The 20813-nt window shown below is 43.7% G+C and overlaps 1 protein-coding gene across 1 annotated transcript in view; it reads left to right on the top strand.

The window, feature by feature from the left end:
• The window catches only part of HEPHL1 (hephaestin like 1), an 87460-nt gene that overhangs the window by 41302 nt on the left and 25345 nt on the right, over positions 1-20813 (top strand). Inside the window, 5 exon segments of the mRNA XM_040426327.1 lie at positions 9716-9881; positions 10236-10375; positions 11728-11859; positions 14686-14900; positions 18547-18697. Of these exon segments, the coding sequence (XP_040282261.1) occupies positions 9716-9881; positions 10236-10375; positions 11728-11859; positions 14686-14900; positions 18547-18697 (804 nt within the window).

The following is a 20813-nucleotide window of genomic DNA, read 5'->3' as shown; positions in this document are numbered from 1 at the left end:
TCACCTGAGTTAACAAGACGATTACTGAAATGATCTCAGCAGGTCCTTTAATGACAGCAATGAAATGCAGTGGAAAGGTTTTTTTGGGATTAAGTTAATTTTCATGGCAAAGAAGGACTATGCAATTCATCTGATCACTCTTCATAACATTCTGGAGTATATGCAAATTGCTATTATAAAAACTTAAGCAGCAACTTTTCCAATTTCCAATATTTATGTAATTCTCAAAACTTTTGGCCACGACTGTACTGCAGGTTATTGGCCGATGTACAGCTCTCTTATATAAAATTCAGCATTAATAATATCAGCACAAAGTATGAAAGTATGCAGCAAGGACAGCGACTACAGTGTGGATCCAGGGATGAATGAGGCCCAGAGATCTGGGGGTACACAGGGCAGGGGTAGCGACTCCCCAAGTCTTAGAACTGTAATAGAAACCAAGAGTTCATCTGTGAGAATGTCTATAATAGGTAATAATTTCATTAGTAGTAGTAATCATAGTAATAATATTAGTAATGGTGGTAGAAGTAGTAATAGTAGTAAAATTAGTAATGGTGGTAGTAGTAATAACAGTAGCAATGGTAATAGTGGTAGTAGTAATAGAAATAGTAGCATTGGTAGTAGTAGTAGTAATAGTAGCAGTGGTAGCGACAGTAGTAGTAAAAGTAAAAATAGTAGCAATCAATAATAGTAGTAGTAGTAATAGTGGTAGTAGTAGTAATAGTAATAGTAGTATTAGTGGTAACAGTAGTAATAGAAATAGTAGTAGTAGTAGTAGTAATAGTAATATTAGTAATAATAGCAGTAGTAATGGTGGTGGTAGTAGTAGTAATAGTAGTATTAGTGGTAGCAGTAGTATTAGAAATAGTAGTAGTGGTAGTAGTAATGGTAGTATTAGTAATAGTTGAAGTAGTTGTAGTAGTAATCATAATAGTGGTAGTAGAACTAGTAGTAGTAATAGTTGCAATAATAGTATTAGTAATGATAGTAGTAATAATAGTAGTAAAGGTATTATTAATAGTAGTATGAGTAATATTTAGTAGTAGTAGTTAGTGGTAATTTACTGAAGGATTAAGTTGAAGCACATCATTTATAGTTCTCAGCATGGAATGGACTGGAAGGTGTCACACTCACAGTTCTTACAGGTGATGCGGCTGCACAGGTAGAGTCCAAGATGTTTCTTTTAAAGCAGTCTTCCTTACACTGCACTTCTCTGTCTAGATGACTTCGACATAAGCATCCAGGCATGGGGTACAACACTTTCTCTCTGCAGTGCAACCTCAGGGTAGACCTTAAATGTCAGACTATGCTCTGTACATTTTTTCAACAGGTTGCTTAACTTTAGGCCCCTTTCACACGGGCGAGTATTCCGCGCGGATGCGATGCGTGAGTTGAACGCATTGCACCCGCACTGAATACCGACCCATTCATTTCTATGGGGCTGTGCACATGAGCGGTGATTTTCACGCATCACTTGTGCGTTGCGTGAAAATTGCAGCATGCTCCTCTTTGTGCGTTTTTCACGCAACGCAGGCCCCATAGAAGTGAATGGGGCTGCGTGAAAATCGCAAGCATCCGCAAGCAAGTGCGGATGCGGTGTGATTTTCACGCACAGTTGCTAGGAGACGATGGAGATGGAGACCCGATCATTATTATTTTCCCTTATAACATGGTTATAAGGGAAAATAATAGCATTCTGAATACAGAATGCATAGTAAAATAGCGCTGGAGGGGTTAAAAAAAATAAAATAATAATTTACCTCACCTTAGTCCACTTGATCGCGATGCCCGGCATCTCCTTCTGTCTCCTTTACTGAACAGGACCTGTGGTGAGCATTCATTACAGGTCAAGGACCTGTGGTGACGTCACTCCGGTCATCACATGATCCATCACATGATCTTTTACCATGGTGATGGATTATGTGATGACCGGAGTGACGTCACCACAGGTCCTTGACCTGTAATGAATGCTCACCACAGGTCCTGTCCAGTAAAGGAGAGAGAAGGAGATGCCGGGCATCGCGATCAAGTGGACTAAGGTGAGTTAAATAATTTAATTTTTTAACCCCTCCAGCGCTATTTTACTATGCATTCTGTATTCAGAATGCTATTATTTTCCCTTATAACTATGTTATAAGGGGAAATAATACAATCTACAGAACACCTAACCCAAGCCGGTTTGGGTACCAAACATGCTCGATTTTTCTCACGCGAGTGCAAAACGCATAACAATGTTTTGCACTCGCGCTGAAAAATCGCGGGTGTTCCCGTAACGCACCCGCACATTTTCCCGCAACGCCCGTCTGAAAGAGGCCTTACTCTGTGGGATGTGGATATTCTTTTACACAGATGTTCAATCTGTTCCAGTGCATGTTCAGGCCCTGGAAGAAAACTCCTTAAGACATATGCTGTATAGCCAATAGGTACTCTTTAGACACCTGGGGGGGATTTATCAAACTGGTGTAAAATAAAACTGGCTTAGTTACCCATAGCAACTAATCAGATTCCACCTTTTAATTTTTCACAGCTCTTTTGGAAAATGAAATGTGGAATCTAGTTAGTTGCTAAGGGCAACCATGCCAATTCTACTTTACACCAGTTTGATAAATCTCCCCCCTTATGCCTACAGAGCTTCTACTCTGCATCTCTCTCTCTCTTTTGGCGTGCTTCTCCAGGTAAAGTTCATCCTGGCCTTGCCTTGGCTGGTACGTAGGTTCAGGGGTGGCTTTTGTGTCAGCACTACATTTTGGATCTGCTCTCTTTGCTGTCCAGACGCTAACTTACTATAGGGAAGATAAAAAGCTCCACCTAGTGGTTGATGGGTGCAAATATGGCCTATTAATACATTGTGCATTCATATATACAAGAATGCATTTAACACACAAAACAATACATTTTAACCCCTGTTTTGCAGTGTACCAATGTTTTGCTGTGGGACGCTGCATGTCATTCAAACTGGGGATACAGGATTCCCAGTCTTGTTATTAGTGGTGTCCCAGTGGTCAAACCCCCATGATCACTTATTCCCTACTCACAGGGATGAGTTTAAGTCTTGGGACAACTCCTTTAATGGTGCTGGTCTCCCCATATGGGGCAGAGGGAACGTTTGGACTCAGACCTTCTCAGACTACAACCTCTGAGCCCCCTATAGTGACGTCCCTCCTGACAGTCTAATGCTTGTAATCAGAGGCAGTGCATGTGTGCATGGCCCGAGGGGGCAGAGACTGACACGGGGATCGACTCTGTATCATGTCCCACCCTCAGGATCTAAATTCTACATAGAGCATTAAAGGAGTGTTCCTCTGAATGTGTCAGTCGGTGCTACTGCATTTCAGTCCTGGCAGGGTAGCACCAGGTGGGGGGTGCTCTGTACAATGGCGGTGTGTCAGGAGAACATTCCTGCTGCTGACCTTTATATCTGCAGAGTAATCCATAACAGAAATAATAAACTCTTTAGACGTTAACACCATTGATACCATAACCCTCATCATGCTCCATGACACAGCACAAGAGGAACAATGGTCACAGCCCGGAGTCATAAACCAGAGCCAGGCTGGGAAAGTGCTGAATCATCAAAATTGACAGCTGTCTACTTCTCCTTTATCTGCACTAATTGGGTGTCGTAGACGAGGAGGTTAACATAGACTCATTACTGTAAGCCCGGGACGGTGAATACCTTTGTGTTAATAAATCCAAGTATTATGGCAGTGATACCTTTATAGGCTAACCAGAAAATAACATATTTTCTGTTTAGCCCCTGCTGCTCCCCTGGTCCCGTCTGCAGCAGCTGGCTTCTCCTCTGTGTGGTCCTGGTATCTTCTCTCTGCTTCAGACAATCGCTGGTTTGAGGACCGTATTTTTCGCCCTCTAAGACGCACCTAGGTTTTAGAGGAGGATAATAATAAAAAAATATTTTTCATTACACCTCAGGTCAGACCAGCAATCAGACCCCCAATGTTAATCAGACCTCAGATCACAGCCCCAATCAGACCCCCAATGTTAATCAGACCTCAGATCAGACCCCCCATGTCAGACATCAGCTCCCATCCATTAGCCCCCCCTGTCAGCCACCATGTCCCCATGTCAGCCATTAGCCCCCCATGTCAGCCATCAGCCCCATCCATCAGCCCCCCATGTCAGCCATCATGCCCCATGTCAGCCATCATGCCCCCCATGTCACATTTCTCCCCCTCCATGTCAAATCACCCCCCTATGTCACATTTCTCCCCCTCCATGTCACATCAGCCCTCCATGTCACATTTCTCCCCCTCCTTTTTACATCACCCCCATGTCACATTTCTCCCCCATGTCACATTTCTCCCCCTCCATGTCACATTTCTCCCCCTCCATGTCACATTTTACCCCCTCAATGTCTCATTTCTCCCTCTCCATGTCAAATCACCTATGTCACATCAGCCCTCCATGTCACATTTCTCCCCCTCCAAACCATGTCACATCACCCCCTTCGTGTCACATCATGATCACATCATTACCCCCTATTGTGTCACATTTCAGTCCCCCCCCCCCCCCCATGGCACATCACCCCCCGGCCAGCCCTGGACTCATCCCCATGTCACAGACTACAGACATTGTCCCTACTCCCATCATGTCACGGTCACCATCCCCCCCCCCCCCCTCCATTTATGATTGTTATTTGTTTAATAATTTTTTTAAAACACATTTATGCCGTGGACTCTGGCGCTAGTGCGCTCATCAGTGATCTCCTACCCACCTTTCCTGCTGCTACGGCAATCTGGCTGTGTGTGAGTCAGACTCACAGACAGTCAGTCGCCAGTCACACATCCCTGGCCTAACCCCGTGACCGTGTTGCCGTGCTGCCGGGCATGTGCCGCTCTGTGAGTGAGGGCCGGGGTCACACGGCGCACGCAGGCTGGGGCGGGCGGCCGGCGGCGCTGCGGTGCAACTCACAAGTAAGTGATTTAAAAAAAAAAAAAGAAGGTTCATTTTTCTGCCCTCCCCCAGGGTGCGCCTTAAGGCAGCCGCTTGGTCTGCCTTAAGGTAGCACCGGCCCTGTATCTATCCATCTATCTCATATTTATCTATCTATCTATTTATCTCATATCTATCTATCTATCTAGAAATAGCGAAAAATGGGCAGCACTCCGGTCTTGTGATGAAATATCGGTGATGTTTATTCACACCCAAAAGCAATGCAGCATTTCAGCTCTCTCAATGGAGCCTTTGTCAAAAAGGCTCCATTGAGAGAGCTGAAATGCTGCATTGCTTTTGGGTGTGAATAAACATCACCGATATTTCATCACAAGACCGGAGTGCTGCCCATTTTTCGCTATTTCTATTACATTGCTCCTTGTCCAGGAACTTTTGGGATTTGCACCTGGCATTCCTACAGAGTGCTACTGATCATCTTTTTCTTTATCTATCTATCTATCTATCTATCTATCTATCTATCTATCTATCTATCTATCTATCTAACTAACACAAAAGAGAATTAAACTAGCACCTCCAAAATATACAGTACAGACCAAAAGTTTGGACACACCTTCTCATTCAAAGAGTTTTCTTTATTTTCATGACTATGAAGGCATCAAAACTATGAATTAACACATGTGGAATTATATACATAACAAACAAGTGTGAAACAACTGAAAATATGTCATATTCTAGGTTCTTCAAAGTAGCCACCTTTTGCTTTGATTACTGCTTTGCACACTCTTGGCATTCTCTTGATGAGCTTCAAGAGGTAGTCCCCTGAAATGGTCTTCCAACAGTCTTGAAGGAGTTCCCAGAGATGCTTAGCACTTGTTGGCCCTTTTGCCTTCACTCTGCGGTCCGGCTCACCCCAAACCATCTCGATTGGGTTCAGGTCCGGTGACTGTGGAGGCCAGGTCATCTGGCGCAGCACCCCATCACTCTCCTTTTTTCTTGCCATAATACAAATTCTAACAGTCTATTCAGTAGGACTATCAGCTGTGTATCCACCTGACTTCTCCTCAACGCCACTGATGGTCCCAACCCCATTTATAAGGCAAGAAATCCCACTTATTAAACCTGACAGGGCACACCTGTGAAGTGAAGACCATTTCAGGGGACTACCTCTTGAAGCTCATCAAGAGAATGCCAAGAGTGTGCAAAGCAGTAATCAAAGCAAAAGGTGGCTACTTTGAAGAACCTAGAATATGACATATTTTCAGTTGTTTCACACTTGTTTGTTATGTATATAATTCCACATGTGTTACTTCATAGTTTTGATGCCTTCATAGTCATGAAAATAAAGAAAACTCTTTGAATGAGAAGGTGTGTCCAAACTTTTGGTTTGTACTGTATATAAAAAAGGGATACAGGTTCAAGCTACCTTAGCTGCAACACAATGCGTAGAACTACAAGTATCAGCACTCTGCTTAATGCACAAAGACATAGGTCAAATATACATGAAAATGTAAAATGCATTGCTGCTATACACTCACCTAAAGAATTATTAGGAACACCATACTAATACGGTGTTGGACCCCCTTTTGCCTTCAGAACTGCCTTAATTCTACGTGGCATTGATTCAACAAGGTGCTGATAGCATTCTTTAGAAATGTTGGCCCATATTGATAGGATAGCATCTTGCAGTTGATGGAGATTTGAGGGATGCACATCCAGGGCACGAAGCTCCCGTTCCACCACATCCCAAAGATGCTCTATTGGGTTGAGATCTGGTGACTGTGGGGGCAATTTTAGTACAGTGAACTCATTGTCATGTTCAAGAAACCATTTTTCCGGTCTTCAACAGTCCAATTTGGTGAGCTCGGGCAAATTGTAGCCTCTTTTTCCTATTTGTAGTGGAGATGAGTGGTACCCGGCGGGGTCTTCTGCTGTTGTAGCCCATCCGCCTCAAGGTTGTGCGTGTTGTGGCTTCACAAATGCTTTGCTGCATACCTCGGTTGTAACGAGTGGTTATTTCAGTCAACGTTGCTCTTCTATCAGCTTGAATCAGTCGGCCCATTCTCCTCTGACCTCTAGCATCCACAAGGCATTTTTGCCCACAGGACTGCCGCATACTGGATGTTTTTCCCTTTTCACACCATTCTTTGTAAACCCTAGAAATGGTTGTGCGTGAAAATCCCAGTAACTGAGCAGATTGTGAAATACTCAGACCGGCCCGTCTGGCACCAACAACCATGCCACGCTCAAAATTGCTTAAAGGGATTCTGTCACCAGTTTTTTACCCCCCCATTTAAAAATATGTTTATGTTCATGGAGCTCTAGCGATTCCTAATGTGGTCTTATAAGCGAAATCTGAAGGCTAATTTTGTCTAAAAAACATTAAAACTAACCTGTCATTCATCTCACAAATGTGCCCAAGGGGATGCTCATGTCTTCCAGATGCCGCCCGCACCCGCCGCCGTTCGTGCCCAGCTCCTCCTTTGCTGTCATCAGCGCCGCCTCAGAATCCTTTGCTACGCCTCCGGCTCTCCCTCACTCCCCCCTCCTTCTTCTCTAACATCCCGCGCGTGCGCACAGGCCTGTGCCTGATGCGCCCGTGCGGACTTCTCCGTTCGGCTTCATGGAGCGAAGTGCACATGCGCCGGCACTTCGCTCAACCTACCGATGACCTGAACACTGGCGCCAGCCTGTCAGAGGCCTGTGCGCACGCGCGGGATGTTAGAGAAGAAGGAGGGGGGAGTGAGGGAGAGCCGGAGGCGTAGCAAAGGATTCTGAGGCGGCGCTGATGACAGCAAAGGAGGAGCTGGGCACGAACGGCGGCGGGTGCGGGCGGCATCTGGAAGACATGAGCATCCCCTTGGGCACATTTGTGAGATGAATGACAGGTTAGTTTTAATGTTTTTTAGACAAAATTAGCCTGCAGATTTCGCTTATAAGACCACATTAGGAATCGCTAGAGCTCAATGAACAAACATATTTTTAAATGGGGGGGTAAAAAACTGGTGACAGAATCCCTTTTAAATCACATTTCTTTCCCATTCTGACATTCAGTTTGGAGTTCAGGAGATTGTCTTGACCAGGACCACCCCCCTAAATGCATTGAAGCAACTGCCATGTGATTGGTTGACTAGATAATTGCATTAATGAGAAATAGAACAGGTGTTCCTAATAATTCTTTAGGTGAGTGTATTTACTATATGAAGAGCAAAAACTCTTTGCACATATTTTTGATCAAGAATATGTCCTGCCCATCTACCAACGACAAGGTGGCTTCTAACAGACAGGACCTACTCTATATCTATCTAATTATCTATATATTTATTTCTTATATCTAGTTATCATCTATCTATCTATCTCTCTATTTATCTAAGAGTACTTTCACACTCGGATCCGCATCTGCAAATGCATTGAAACACCTGATCCTTCTCTCCGGTGTTATCTGGAAAAACGGATCCGGTATTTATTTTATTTTGCATTTTTAAAGGTCTGCACATGCACAGACCAGAAAACTGGATCCGTTTTGCCGGAACACTTGGTGCCGGATCCGGCATTAATGCATTTCAATGGAAAATAATGCCGGATCCGGCATTCCGGCAAGTGTTCCTGAATTTTGGATGAAGAAAATACTGCAGCGTGCTGCGGTATTTTCTCCGGCCAAATACCGTAAGAGTGACTGAACTGAAGACATCCTGATGCATCCTGAACGGATTAGTCTCCATTCAGAATGCATTGGGATAAAACTGATCAGTTTTTTTCCGGTATTGAGCCCCTGTGACAGAACTCAATGCCGGAAAAGGATAACACTAGTGTGAAAGTACCCTAATCTATCTAATATCTATCTATCTATCTTGTTGTTCAATTAATCCAATATTGGACTATTTTTTCATGTCAGATTATTTCTAGACCACAGTGTACCTGTATAGAGGCTCATCTATTTGCAGAGAGCAGCTACAAAGATCGACCCTTCGTGCCTGTAAATGACACAGACAGCCCACTGATTTAATGCCCAAATGTGCAATGCTTCATTTTCCCTGTGGGGGCGCTGGGGAGGAAAGGAATTCTTGCTGCCCAGCATCTAGGGGTTCAAGCAGAGTGGGGGGGGGGGGGGGGCAATACAAAACATGACAAGCGGAACACTTAACTTCAGAGGATGAAGGATGAACAGGACTTCAACAGGAACCACACTCCAGATCTTCCAAGACCAAATGAAGCTATCCCAAGCAAGGAGTGATGGGTAAAGTCAGACTAAATAGGGCGAGGTAAAGGTCACATGATCCACACCTGAACAGGAGGTGTGGACATACCGGCAACACACAGACAAAGTGAAACCAAAAGAGGCTGTCAGATCACTAATGAGCAGATAATCTTTCAGACCTTCTGGGACCTGTCACAGATGTGACACTGATATAACTAATCATGGAATTATATGGGCACTATATATTCAGAGAGGGAATGAGGCTTTAGCCTTAAGCATTTTCACGTATCTTATATTGGTTGGAGCTCTGTTTTTTTTCCGATACAGAGCTCCAAACCTGCATAGACATAAAGTTAAATGATAAACTGCCTGCAGTCACCACTAGAGGGAGCTTAGGAGCTAACTGTATACTGTGTATGCATAGAGCTCAGTCATGAAACAGTATTCAGCAAGCTCAGTATTTTGGAATTTAACACTTTATGTGAAGGAGATTTAGATATAATCAGTGGCCGGTAATGTGATTTGACTTGAATGTCTGCCATAAAAATAAAAATAAATCTAAATAGATCTGAATTTCTATGCTTAATCATTTCTTATATATTTCTATAGCTGGAATGATGGGGCTTTACAATGTTGGATCCTGTGGACGCCATCCTGCAGTTTTGACATCCGGTTACGTGCGAAAATACTTTATTGCTGCTGAGAAAGTTCTGTGGAATTATGCACCAAGTAATTTGGACACGTTTACACACAAGACTTTAGATGATCCGGACAGGTAAGACTATTTATTTATTTTAAACATTTCAGATTATATCACTTTGCATTGTTCAATGTATCATAACGACCATGATAATATTTTGCCTTGAAACAATGCATTTTACGTGTAGTACCTCACTTGACCACATGGTGTGCTGTTCACATTAAACAAAGCACTTGTGTTTATGGACAAAGCGCCATCTGCTGGCAGAAAGAAAATGTGATTTGAGGTCTCATTTCGGTCGTGTATGTTTTTTGCACCTTGCAAGATGACAAAATTATCTTTCATTTTAGCCAATCCGACCAAAATACTTGCGTGAAATGATATATCGCACTTCCATGAACATTTATTATACACATTTGTGTTTTACAGCCATTCTGCAACTTTTTTTGCAAAGGGCGATGATAGGATTGGAGGCTCCTATTGGAAGGTGCATTACACAGAATATACAGATGAATCGTTTAGTAATAAGAAGACGCAGTCTAAAGCGGAGGAGCATCTTGGAGTACTGGGTATGAACAGGTGTATTTCATTTCTAGATCCTTTAAGATAAACTATCCTACACCATAATTTTTTTTTTATTAAAAAGGGTTTTCCGAATTCCCTGCATAGGCAGAGAGTCAAATGATAAAATTCTGGTTTCTTGCAACACCACTAGGGGGAGCTTATTGCATAGTATTTGTACATAGCCAGTGCGCAATAATAATAAAACTGCAAGCAGTAGGCTCCTTGGCTCCGTCTAGTGGTGACTGCAGGCAACGCTTCAAACCCTATAAAGATTTGTTATACAATTAAAAGGGTTCTCCAGTTTACGGACACTGATGATGACCTAGCCTTAGGATAGGTAATCAACATCAGATCGGTGGGAATACGACACCCAGCAGCCCACCGATCAGCTGTTTTGGGTAGCCACAGAGTGTATGGAACCGATGCAGAAAGTTTCCAGCGCCAATGTACTGCAGCTCAGTTCCCATTCACTTTAGGAGCTGAGCTGCAGTACCCATGCACGGCCACTACGCGGCGCACAGAGCTGTCTGTTTCCAGCTCCATATTCTGTATAGTCTCTTAGCAGACCCCGATCAGCTTGACTTGTGTACAATGCCCCCAGTTACAGTGGAAATAATGCAAAATACAAAAAAAGAAAGTGTCTGCGTCCTCCAGAGGTCTTTCAATGACTTCTTGGGGGACATATTATGGAGCAATAATATACGAAAAAATAAAAATAAAAAAAGGATAACAAAAATGATTTAAAATAAAATACAAATAAAAGAAAACGTAAAAAGGAAAAAATGCACGATAAAAAAAAAAGGGTCAGTGTCTCCCAGAGGTCTTTCAGTGAACTCTTGGGGGACATATTATCTAGCAATAATATATGAAAAAATAAAAAAGGATAAAGATTAAATAAAAATATAATAAAATACAAATAAAAAAAAAAACTAAAAAGGAAAAAATGTCTACAATAAAAAAAAGTTTGTGTCTCCCAGAGGTCTTTTAATGAACTGGCAAAAATATATAAAAAATGATGTAAAAATAAGATTACATCTAGAAATCCAGCAGGCTGTTCCGGCAGAGTTCCCAGTATCTAGCATAGCCGAATAATGCAGCGCACCACCGAGTCCCCATTGACTACAATAGGGACCATGCTTCTGTCATGCTCGGTGGGAGTCATTCCTATAGCTGATCTCCTGTACAGCGCCTTCCTTCGCGTATTCCGTATTTGGGTTCCAAAAACCAGTTGAGAATTGAAGGCTCCAGCTGAAGGTTTGCAGAGGACCACTCGGCATATTCCCTGCTGATTGTAGTTAAAAAATATAACCCGATGACCAACTAGTTGATGTTTTTGTAATTTTTTATTTTTTTTTAGGTCCAGTCATCAAAGCGGAAGTGGGTGATACCGTTGTGGTTGTTTTTGCCAATCAGGCGGACAGGAACTATAGCGTGATGCCTCACGGTCTGTCCTTCAGCAAAGATTCGGAGGGAGCACCTTATGTAGATGGTATGTTATCTCAATCGTGTAAAATGTAATAGGACGTTCACCAGCATGAGACCCTATAGAATAATATCTAAAGTAGTAAATTTGATGGACATGACCAGAACCCACCGATTTTGGCAGGATCGGCAGACCATCTAAGGTGTGTGAAGGTGTCCCAACTGTCCCCAACCTGCAAATTTTTGGAGAAAGAAAAAAATGGATGTGTTAGTTTCCAACAGTCTGGAAGCAGATTCTACCCCTGTTCCCATGGAGAACACATACATGCTTGACCGAGCATGCATGTGTATAGGGGTTGGGAGTAAAATCTGTTGGCTTTTCGTTGAGTAGTATGCATTTCTACAGATCTCTTGTAGACATTTACTAGTGGACCCCCTAGTGGTGTGTTATTGTGTCCACTGCAGAACGTACAGGATGGTGGTCACTTGGGAACAAAATAAAATGGTTCTATGAGTATGCTTTTCAAATGCTGAGCTTCCTGGGCAGCCCCTAGATAGAGATGGCCCGAACTATCCGACGGCGAACAGTTCCCGGCGAACATAGCTTGTTCGCGTTCGCCTCTGCCGGGCGAACACATGCGATGTTCGGTCCGCCCCCTATACATCATCATTGAGCAAACTTTGACCCTGTACCTCACAGTCAGCAGACACATTCCAGCCAATCAGCAGCATACCCTCCCTCCCAGACCCTCCCACCTCCTGCACAGCATCCATTTTAGATTCATTCTGAAGCTGCAGTCTTAGTGAGAGGAGGGAGACTGTAACTGCTGCTGATTTAATTGGGAAATCGATAGCTAGGCTAGTGAATTCAGTGTCCACTCCAGTCCTGAAAGACTCATCTGATCTCTGCTGTAAGGACAGCGTCCTGACAGCACCCCAAAAAGCCCTTTTTAGGGCTGCAACATTAGTCTGCTTTTTTTTTTTCCTTTATATACATATTGCAGTTGCCTGGCCTGCCTGTGTGTGAGGAGCTGCAGGCCCACAGACTGTAGTGTGCCCACTGCCAGTGCTCACCCCTGTCATTCCGTGTGGCACAGGACTTTGCTTAAAAAAAGGCACTTAATTTTTACACTTTAATCTAAGGTTAGTTGCCTGCCAGTGTGTGTCAGGCTGACTTCCACTGACTGTAGTGTGCCCACTGCCAGTGCCCACCACTCATACCGGCTGGCACAGGACTTTGCATAAAAAAGGCATTTAATTTTTACACTTTAGTGTAATTTCAGCTGCTTGCCTGCTGCTAGTGTGTGTCAGGCCGACTTCAACTGACTGTAGTGTGCCCACTGCCAGTGCCAACCACTGATACCGGGTGGCACAGTAGCTTGCCGATAAATAAGGCATTTAATTTTTACACTTTAGTGTAATTTCAGTTGCTTGCCTGCTGCCAGTGTGTGTCAGGCCCGCTTCTACTGACTGTAGTGTGCCCACTGCCAGTGCCAACCACTGATACCATCTCCCCGTTCGAAAAATCTATTCAATAAATGGCACCCAGATTGGGGACGTTAGAGGGATTAAACTGATGAGAATAGTACTACAGAAAATACCACTCATATCGGGTGTGACAGTAAATTGCACGGCGCAGACGCAGTCACCGTGGATAAAAACAAAGGGGAGGGAGCCAGCGTTTTTTTAACCATCTCCCCGTTCGAAAAATCAATTCAATTGACCTTTCGGGGACCCTTGGTGTTGTACGTGGCTGGGTGGAGGAAGAAACCTTCAATGACATCACCGGGACGTGGCTAGCTTGGTATCCAACCTTGTGCAAATGGGGAGTTTGCGGTTGTGCAAATGAACTGTTTGCGGTGCATTAAAAGGGGAGTTTGGTCTGTCAATGTCTGTGATGCGGGCGTAACCCTTACACTACCTGATCGATACAACATCATACCTGATCGTATACACACACTGGATGTTTTAAAGCACGTTATTCCAAACAATTTAGGAATGTTAGTTGATTTATGCCCTTTATGGATTAAAACCCGACTCTGCGTCCACTACGTAATTTTCCATGGGAGTTTTGCCATAGATCCCCCTCCGGCATGCCACAGTCCAGGTGTTAGACCCCTTGAAACAACTTTCTCATCACTATTGTGGCCAGAAAGAGTCCCTGTGGGTTTTAAAATTCGCCTGTCTATTGAAGTCTATGGCGGTTCGCCCGGTTCGCCAGTTCGCGAACATTTGCGGAAGTTCTCGTTCGCTGTTCGCGAACTGAAAATTTTATGTTCGCGACATCACTACCCCTAGATTTTTGGGGGAGCTTATGGGATAAGAAAGCGGTGTAACTAACGTTTCTCTATTGGGAGTTTTCCTTCATAGTGATTTTTTTTGGGCTTTTACGATGTCTACCAAAACGTTCTACAACTTTGTTATATACTCCGTATTTTATTTACAAACCATTTTTAATATCTCTGTTTGCTGACAGTGAATCGGAACATTCCTGTCTGAAAACCTGTACAGACCTAATACGTGAATTTGCTGCATACGTATCCAGCATAGACAATGCTCTGTGAGCTGAACAGGCTGGACTCCATCTTGATACATTTTTACCTGCACTGATACATTGTAGCAAATTATCAGGACATAGAGAGAGAGAGGTTTGTATTGAGCACACAGAGGACTATATGCATACAACAGACGGGAATAGACCTCTGAAAGTAAGCAAGAATGTTTCTATTCACTGACAGCCAGCAGAAATATTTAAATTCCTAAGAATTAAAACAAAAAGAAGGTTTCACTTTACAATGACCGGTCTTTATCTACATAAAACCGGAAACCCCTACAATAATGAAGACCTATGATGGTCAACCTATAATTGACCTATTATGTGTTTTTGTGGAAGGGGGCGCTGTGAAAGCCGGAGCTCACGTGGTCCCTGGAGAGACATTTACATACACCTGGAATGTCTTGGAGAAGGATGGACCTACAGATAGTGATCCACACTGCTTGACCTACTTGTACTACTCAGCAGCTGACCCAGTGAAGGACACGAATTCTGGACTGGTGGGTCCACTGGTGGTCTGCAAAAAAGGGTCACTGAGGCCCAACAACATGCAGGTATGGTAACGTTCAGTGTTGTCATAGCAGATGAGTCTTTAGGGAACTTCATGTATGATCCATCTTATTGTCCCAGACTCCCAAGCTTCTTCTCCTGACATATACTGGGACCTGTCACCACAATATAGGTCCTCTAGACCCTAGGTTCTCAACCAGACCAGTGGTAAGAGTACCAGGCCAGTGGATCCATGCCATGTGCTGTATCTAGAGGGTCCTCATGCGGTACATTTAGGCCTCTTGCACGCAACCGTATGTAATTTTCTGTATTTTGCGGTCCGCAAAAAATGTGGATGACATCCGTGTGCATTCTGTTTTTTGCAGAACGGAACATCTGGCCTCTAATAGAACAGTACTATCCTTATCCATTATGCGGACAATAATAGGACATGTTCTATCTTTTAGCAGAACGGAAATACGGAAACGGAATACACACGGAGTACCTTCCTTTTTTTTGCGGAACCATTGAAATGAATGGTTCCGCAAACGGAAACCACAAAAACAGAACGGAAACGGAAATAAAATATGTTTGTGTGCAAGAGGCCTTAAGAAGATGCACAGTGTATGACGGTAGCCTTGAGGAAACCTTTGAGTAGAGGGTTCTTGGCTTAGGACACTGAGAAACACTTCTCTAGTCTTTGCCAGAGGTCACTTATAAATTGCTCTATGGGGCAAGATCTGAGACCCCAAATCTTTCCTGCTGTTGATGCAAATGAGAGGGGTCCTCCTCTACTGGCCACATTAAAGGAAGCATCGGGTTGTACCCTGTTAGGGAATTCTGAGTTAATTGAGAGGCCCTCTCCATTCAGGACCCTCATTTATTTTCCAGAACAGCTACAGAGAACATCTCTCCGGACACATTACATGGGCAGTCTATTGATATCAATGGGAAATGTGTAATACCTCATGCCCCCCGTGGAGGTGCTGCAGGGAAACTGATCACTTTCTACTGGGGTTTTCCCACAGCTTTCAGCTGATTGCTGGAGGTCCAAGAAGTAGGACACCTTGTGATTAGCTTAACGTTGGTGGACCCTTCTAATAAAAAAGGAAATGTCAAAAGCAGGGGGCCCCATTCAATTTGAAACAAAATATATTACATAGTGTTGGTTTCATTGAAGGTTTTTTTTGTTAGTTCAATATTGATGACCTGTCACCAACATCAGATCAGTGGAGGTCCGACTAACAACGCCCCAGCCGATCAGAGATGAAGAGGTTCTGTGGTCTCTTTCTAGGCCAGTGACAATCATTGGTCACATGGCCTAGACACAACTCGGTCCCATGCAAGTGAATGGAACTGGGCTGCAATACCAAGCACGGCCACTATACAATGTATGGTGCTGTGCTTGATATGTTGTGAGGAGGCTGCAACACTCACTGAAACGCTGTGGCCTCTTCAGCTGATCAGTGAGGGTCCCGGAGTTCGGACCTCCACCGATCAGATATTGATAACCTATCCTGAGTATTGGTCATCAGTATTCCACTCCCGAAATATCCCTTTAGGCCTATTGCACACGGACGTTTTTTTTTCCCGTTTACTGGCCGTTTTTTGCGTTCCGTATACGGTCCGTATACGGAACCATTGATTTCAATGGGTCCGCAAAAAAAAACGGAATGTGTTCCGTATGCATTCCGTTTCCGTTTTTCCGTTCCGTTTTAACATAGAACATGTCCTATATTTGGCCGCAAATCACGTTCCGTGGCTCCATTAAAGTCTATGGGTCCGCAAAAAAACGGAATGCATACGGAAGTGCATCCGTATGTCTTCCGTATCCGTTCCGTTTTTTGCGGATCCATCTATTGAAAATGTTATGCCCAGCCCAATTTTTTCTATGAAATTACTGTATACTGTATTTGCCATACGGAAAAACGGAACGGAAAAACGGAACAGAAACGGAAACACAACGGAAACAAAAAACGGAACAACGGATCCGTGAAAAACGGATCGCAAAACACTGAAAAAGCCATACGGTCGTGTGCAATAGGCCTTAACCTGTTGCAGGTTATTAGAAGGAGGATTTTCTCTCTACAAATTCTCCATTGGGGCATTTGGGCTCTAAGAGATGCCCCCCTATACATTAGTAGAAGACTCGTATACTCCCCTTGTTTGTTACTTTGCTCCTAGTTTGACCCAACAGCACAAACCTCCTTCCTGCCCTGATAGTTTGTTACAATGCACCAGGGCAGGAAAACGATATCAGACTGTTTAGCTCACAGACTGGATACAACTGCAGCAAACACTCAGCTGTGAGAAATACTAGGTCTCTGTACAGTTTTCATCTTCTGGATTTAAATGGGAATGTTCTCATTAACTGACATCAAGCAGAGATCTTGAGAACAGGGATACATTGAAACACAAAGGGGGACATCCAAGTAAAAATGTTGCCAAGTGATGTCGCATTTTTTTTTTTGCGACTTTTGGTGAAATTTTGCCACTTTTGATGAGCATCGCCACCAGGGGTGCACCTAGCCTTTCTGCTGCCTAAGGCGAAAACTGAAACGGTGATTTCTCCCCCCCCATGCCAATTTCTTAACCTAACCCCTTTGCCACAATGAAATCACTCATTGCCTATGGCCCTTCCGGTGCCCCCCTCTTGTCCCTATCTGGTGCTGCCTCACCTGGCCTCATCGGTGGCGCAGCCCTGTTCGCCACTTTCAAAAGCGGAGTAAAAACTTGGTCGGGATTGCAGGACAATCTTATGACTCATTTATGACATGGAACTTTTTAAAAAGTTGCGAAAAAGTCACATCTCCACACCAGGCAACCCCCCAGCATACTTTCACATCACAATTGCGCCAAGTTTAATAAAACCAAGAGCCATCTTCATGTTTGGTGCCGGTGCGCAAAGCAACGCCAGTCTAAAAGGTAGCCTCAAACATGTCTACAATGATGAATTCCCCCATAAGTAGACTAGAAAGATTCAGGACTAGAGATGAGCGAATCGATCCGTCTCCGCGGTGAAGAAGCGCCCACCTGCCGACAGATTGACAGGGCTGGACAATTTTCTGCGCAGGCGCTGATCCAAAGCCGAGCCTGTGCCCTGGCGCTGATAATCGGAGCAGCGGTGCTGGCAGGAAATAATCAGGACTGGACTAAATGTCCAGCCCTGACAATATGGCGGCAGGTGGGCGCTTCTTCACCCACGTGGACAGCCCGCCACAGGTGAAGAAGCTCTGCCGATGAGACAGATCGATTAGTAAATCTGCCTAGTCACGCATGCGGCGGATGTGTTACTGTATGACTAGTAAGGGCTCATGCACACGAATGTATTCTGTTTCCGTGTCCATTCTGTTTTTTTTTTTGCGGACCGTATGCGGAACCATTTATTTCAAAGGGTCAGCAAAATAAACGGAAGTTACTCACTGTGTATTCCGTTTCCATATGTCCGTCTGTCCGTTCTGCAAAAAAACAGAACATGTCCTATTGTCCGCATAACGGACAAAGATAGTACTGTTCTATTAGGGGCCAGCTGTTCCGTTCCGCAAAATACGGACTGCAGACGGACGTCATCCGTATTTTTTGCGGATCGCAAAACATATACGGGTGTGTGCATGAGCCCTAAGCCTGTCATTGGCCTGTCACCCAGCTTTCCTACAAGCAGATCATACTCGCACCACGTTGCGTCCTGATCCTAATATTACGATTTTTCAGGTGCGGACGGAAGAAGATTTCTACTTGCTGTTTACTGTCTTCGATGAAAACTTAAGCTGGTATCTGGAGGAGAACATTGGAGCGGTTTTTGCGGATCCTTCTGCCATCGATATGGAAGATGAAGAATTTCAGGAATCAAACAAAATGCACGGTAAGGTATACAGGAGACATTGACAGACCGCAGACAACGTGTGCCGCCAGATCATCTATAAGGGCAGCACCCGCATTTTTTTTTTCATGGGTGAAAATGGTGCAGTACAGGGCCAGCTACGGTATGTAATCTGTGATGCTGGTAAATAATTTTGTAGCAGCACTGGATGGCGGTATTCCACATTACCAGTACGCCTGTCCGCTTGTTGTCTCATTTGGCTGGTGACGTTTAACCCTTACAGGACTAGGCAATTTTCCTTTTTTGTGTTTTCATTTTTCACTCCCCGACTTCCCAGAGTCATAACTTATTTTTTTATGTTTCTGTTCACATAGCCTTATAAGCGCTTACTGTTTGCGGGACAAGTATTATTATTATTATTTTTTTACGGTGTTGACTGTGTGGTAAAATTTATGTGTTACCTTCATTCTCCAGGTTACATCGATACCACACATGTAGAGTTTTTCTTGCGTTTTAATACTGAAAGAAAATTTTAAAAAAACTTTTTTTTTTGCATAACTATATTCTGACGCCTATAACTTTTTTGTACCGGTAGTTATGTGTACGGGGCTAATTTTTTAGGGGTGTCTGTACTTTTCAATGATACCATTTTGAAGTATGTTTGACTTTTTGATCACTTTTTATAAGAAAATTTATGTGGAGTTGTAGTGACAAAAAATGGCGAATTGGCTATTTATTTTTAATTTTTTCCGTATGGGATTAATATTGTTATATTTAATAGTACGGCCATTTTCACAGACAACGATGCCCATGAAGTTTATTTTTTAATTGGTTTATTTTTTTTATTTTAGAGAAAGGGGGTGATTTGAACCTTTTTAACGTTTTTTTTTTTAAAGTCACCCTGGGTGACTATAACTGGCAATCATTAGATTGCCCATTGTGTTCATTGATGGCTATTAGGGATGAGCGAATTGACTTTAGATGAAACATCCGAAGTCGATTTGCATAAAGCTTCAATTCAATACTGTACGGAGCGAGCGCTCCGTACAGTATTAGAATGTATTGGCTCCGGCGAGCCGAAGTTATTACTTCGCGAAGTCTCGCGAGACTTCGCATAATAACTTCATAAATTGATTTCTACTGTAAAAAAACATTTTGCGAACTCGGGTTCGGTTCCAACGAATGTTTATGCGAATCGACTTTGGATGTTTCATCCGAAGTCGATTCGCTCATCCCTATTGGTTATATAGCCATCATTGAACACTTCATTTTTAATATAACAATATAGTGCTGCCACCTAGTGGCCTGTATTAGTATATTCCACTAATAGCTGCCGAAGTACAATGTTATAGGTTCCCCGATCTCAGCCGGGTAACGCTGTGCGTTGCTCCCGCTTCTGGACTGCTCATTTGACCACTGTGCTGCGGGTCTCTGCTGTTTGAAACAGCAGAAACCTGGCACCTAGCGTGCCCGCTGCACACGTGAGCAGGCGCCATGTTTAAAGATGCAAAGGGGTTAATGACGCTGCCTTGTCATCTCAACAACACAGGACCAGCAGAATGAATCAGCAGCCCACATGCCTTTTTACCTTGATCACTACCCCCTCCCCCATTTCATACTCATAGAGGGAGATTTATCCCAAATGGTGTAAAGGAAAAGGGGCTTAGTTGGTCATAGCAACCAATCAGATTTCACCTTTCATTTTTCAGAGCTCCTTTGAAAGATGAAAGGTGGAATCTAATTGGTTGCTATGGGCAACTAAGCCCGTTTTCCTTTACACCAGCTTTGATAAATCTCCCCCATAATACTAATACTTCCAAACCATCCCAGATCCAGTAGGACTGTCCTGGACAATCCCAGGAGGGCCGAGTTATGTTCCACTCTCAACTGTCTCTGCATCCTTGGGATCCATACTCCCTGCTTCACCATCAGTGGCGTAACAAGAACTGACTGGGCCCCACAGCAAAAATTTGAATGCCCCCCCCCCCCCTGATCCCCATACTCCTGTGCAATCCTCACTCCTGCAGCGAGTCAAGATCGCTCTCTCGGACCAGGCCAGACAGCCGCTCTGTCCGTTTCCTACACGTATATACTGTATGTCATGTCACTGTATATAATGTTATTTTATAATACTGTTGACGGGGCCCTGACAATAACA

Source organism: Bufo bufo, chromosome 3, assembly GCF_905171765.1.
Source record: "Bufo bufo chromosome 3, aBufBuf1.1, whole genome shotgun sequence".
NCBI classification, from domain to species: domain Eukaryota; kingdom Metazoa; phylum Chordata; class Amphibia; order Anura; family Bufonidae; genus Bufo; species Bufo bufo.
The sequence above is the reverse complement of the archived record's forward strand: the minus strand, read 5'-3'. Positions and strand labels throughout refer to the sequence as shown.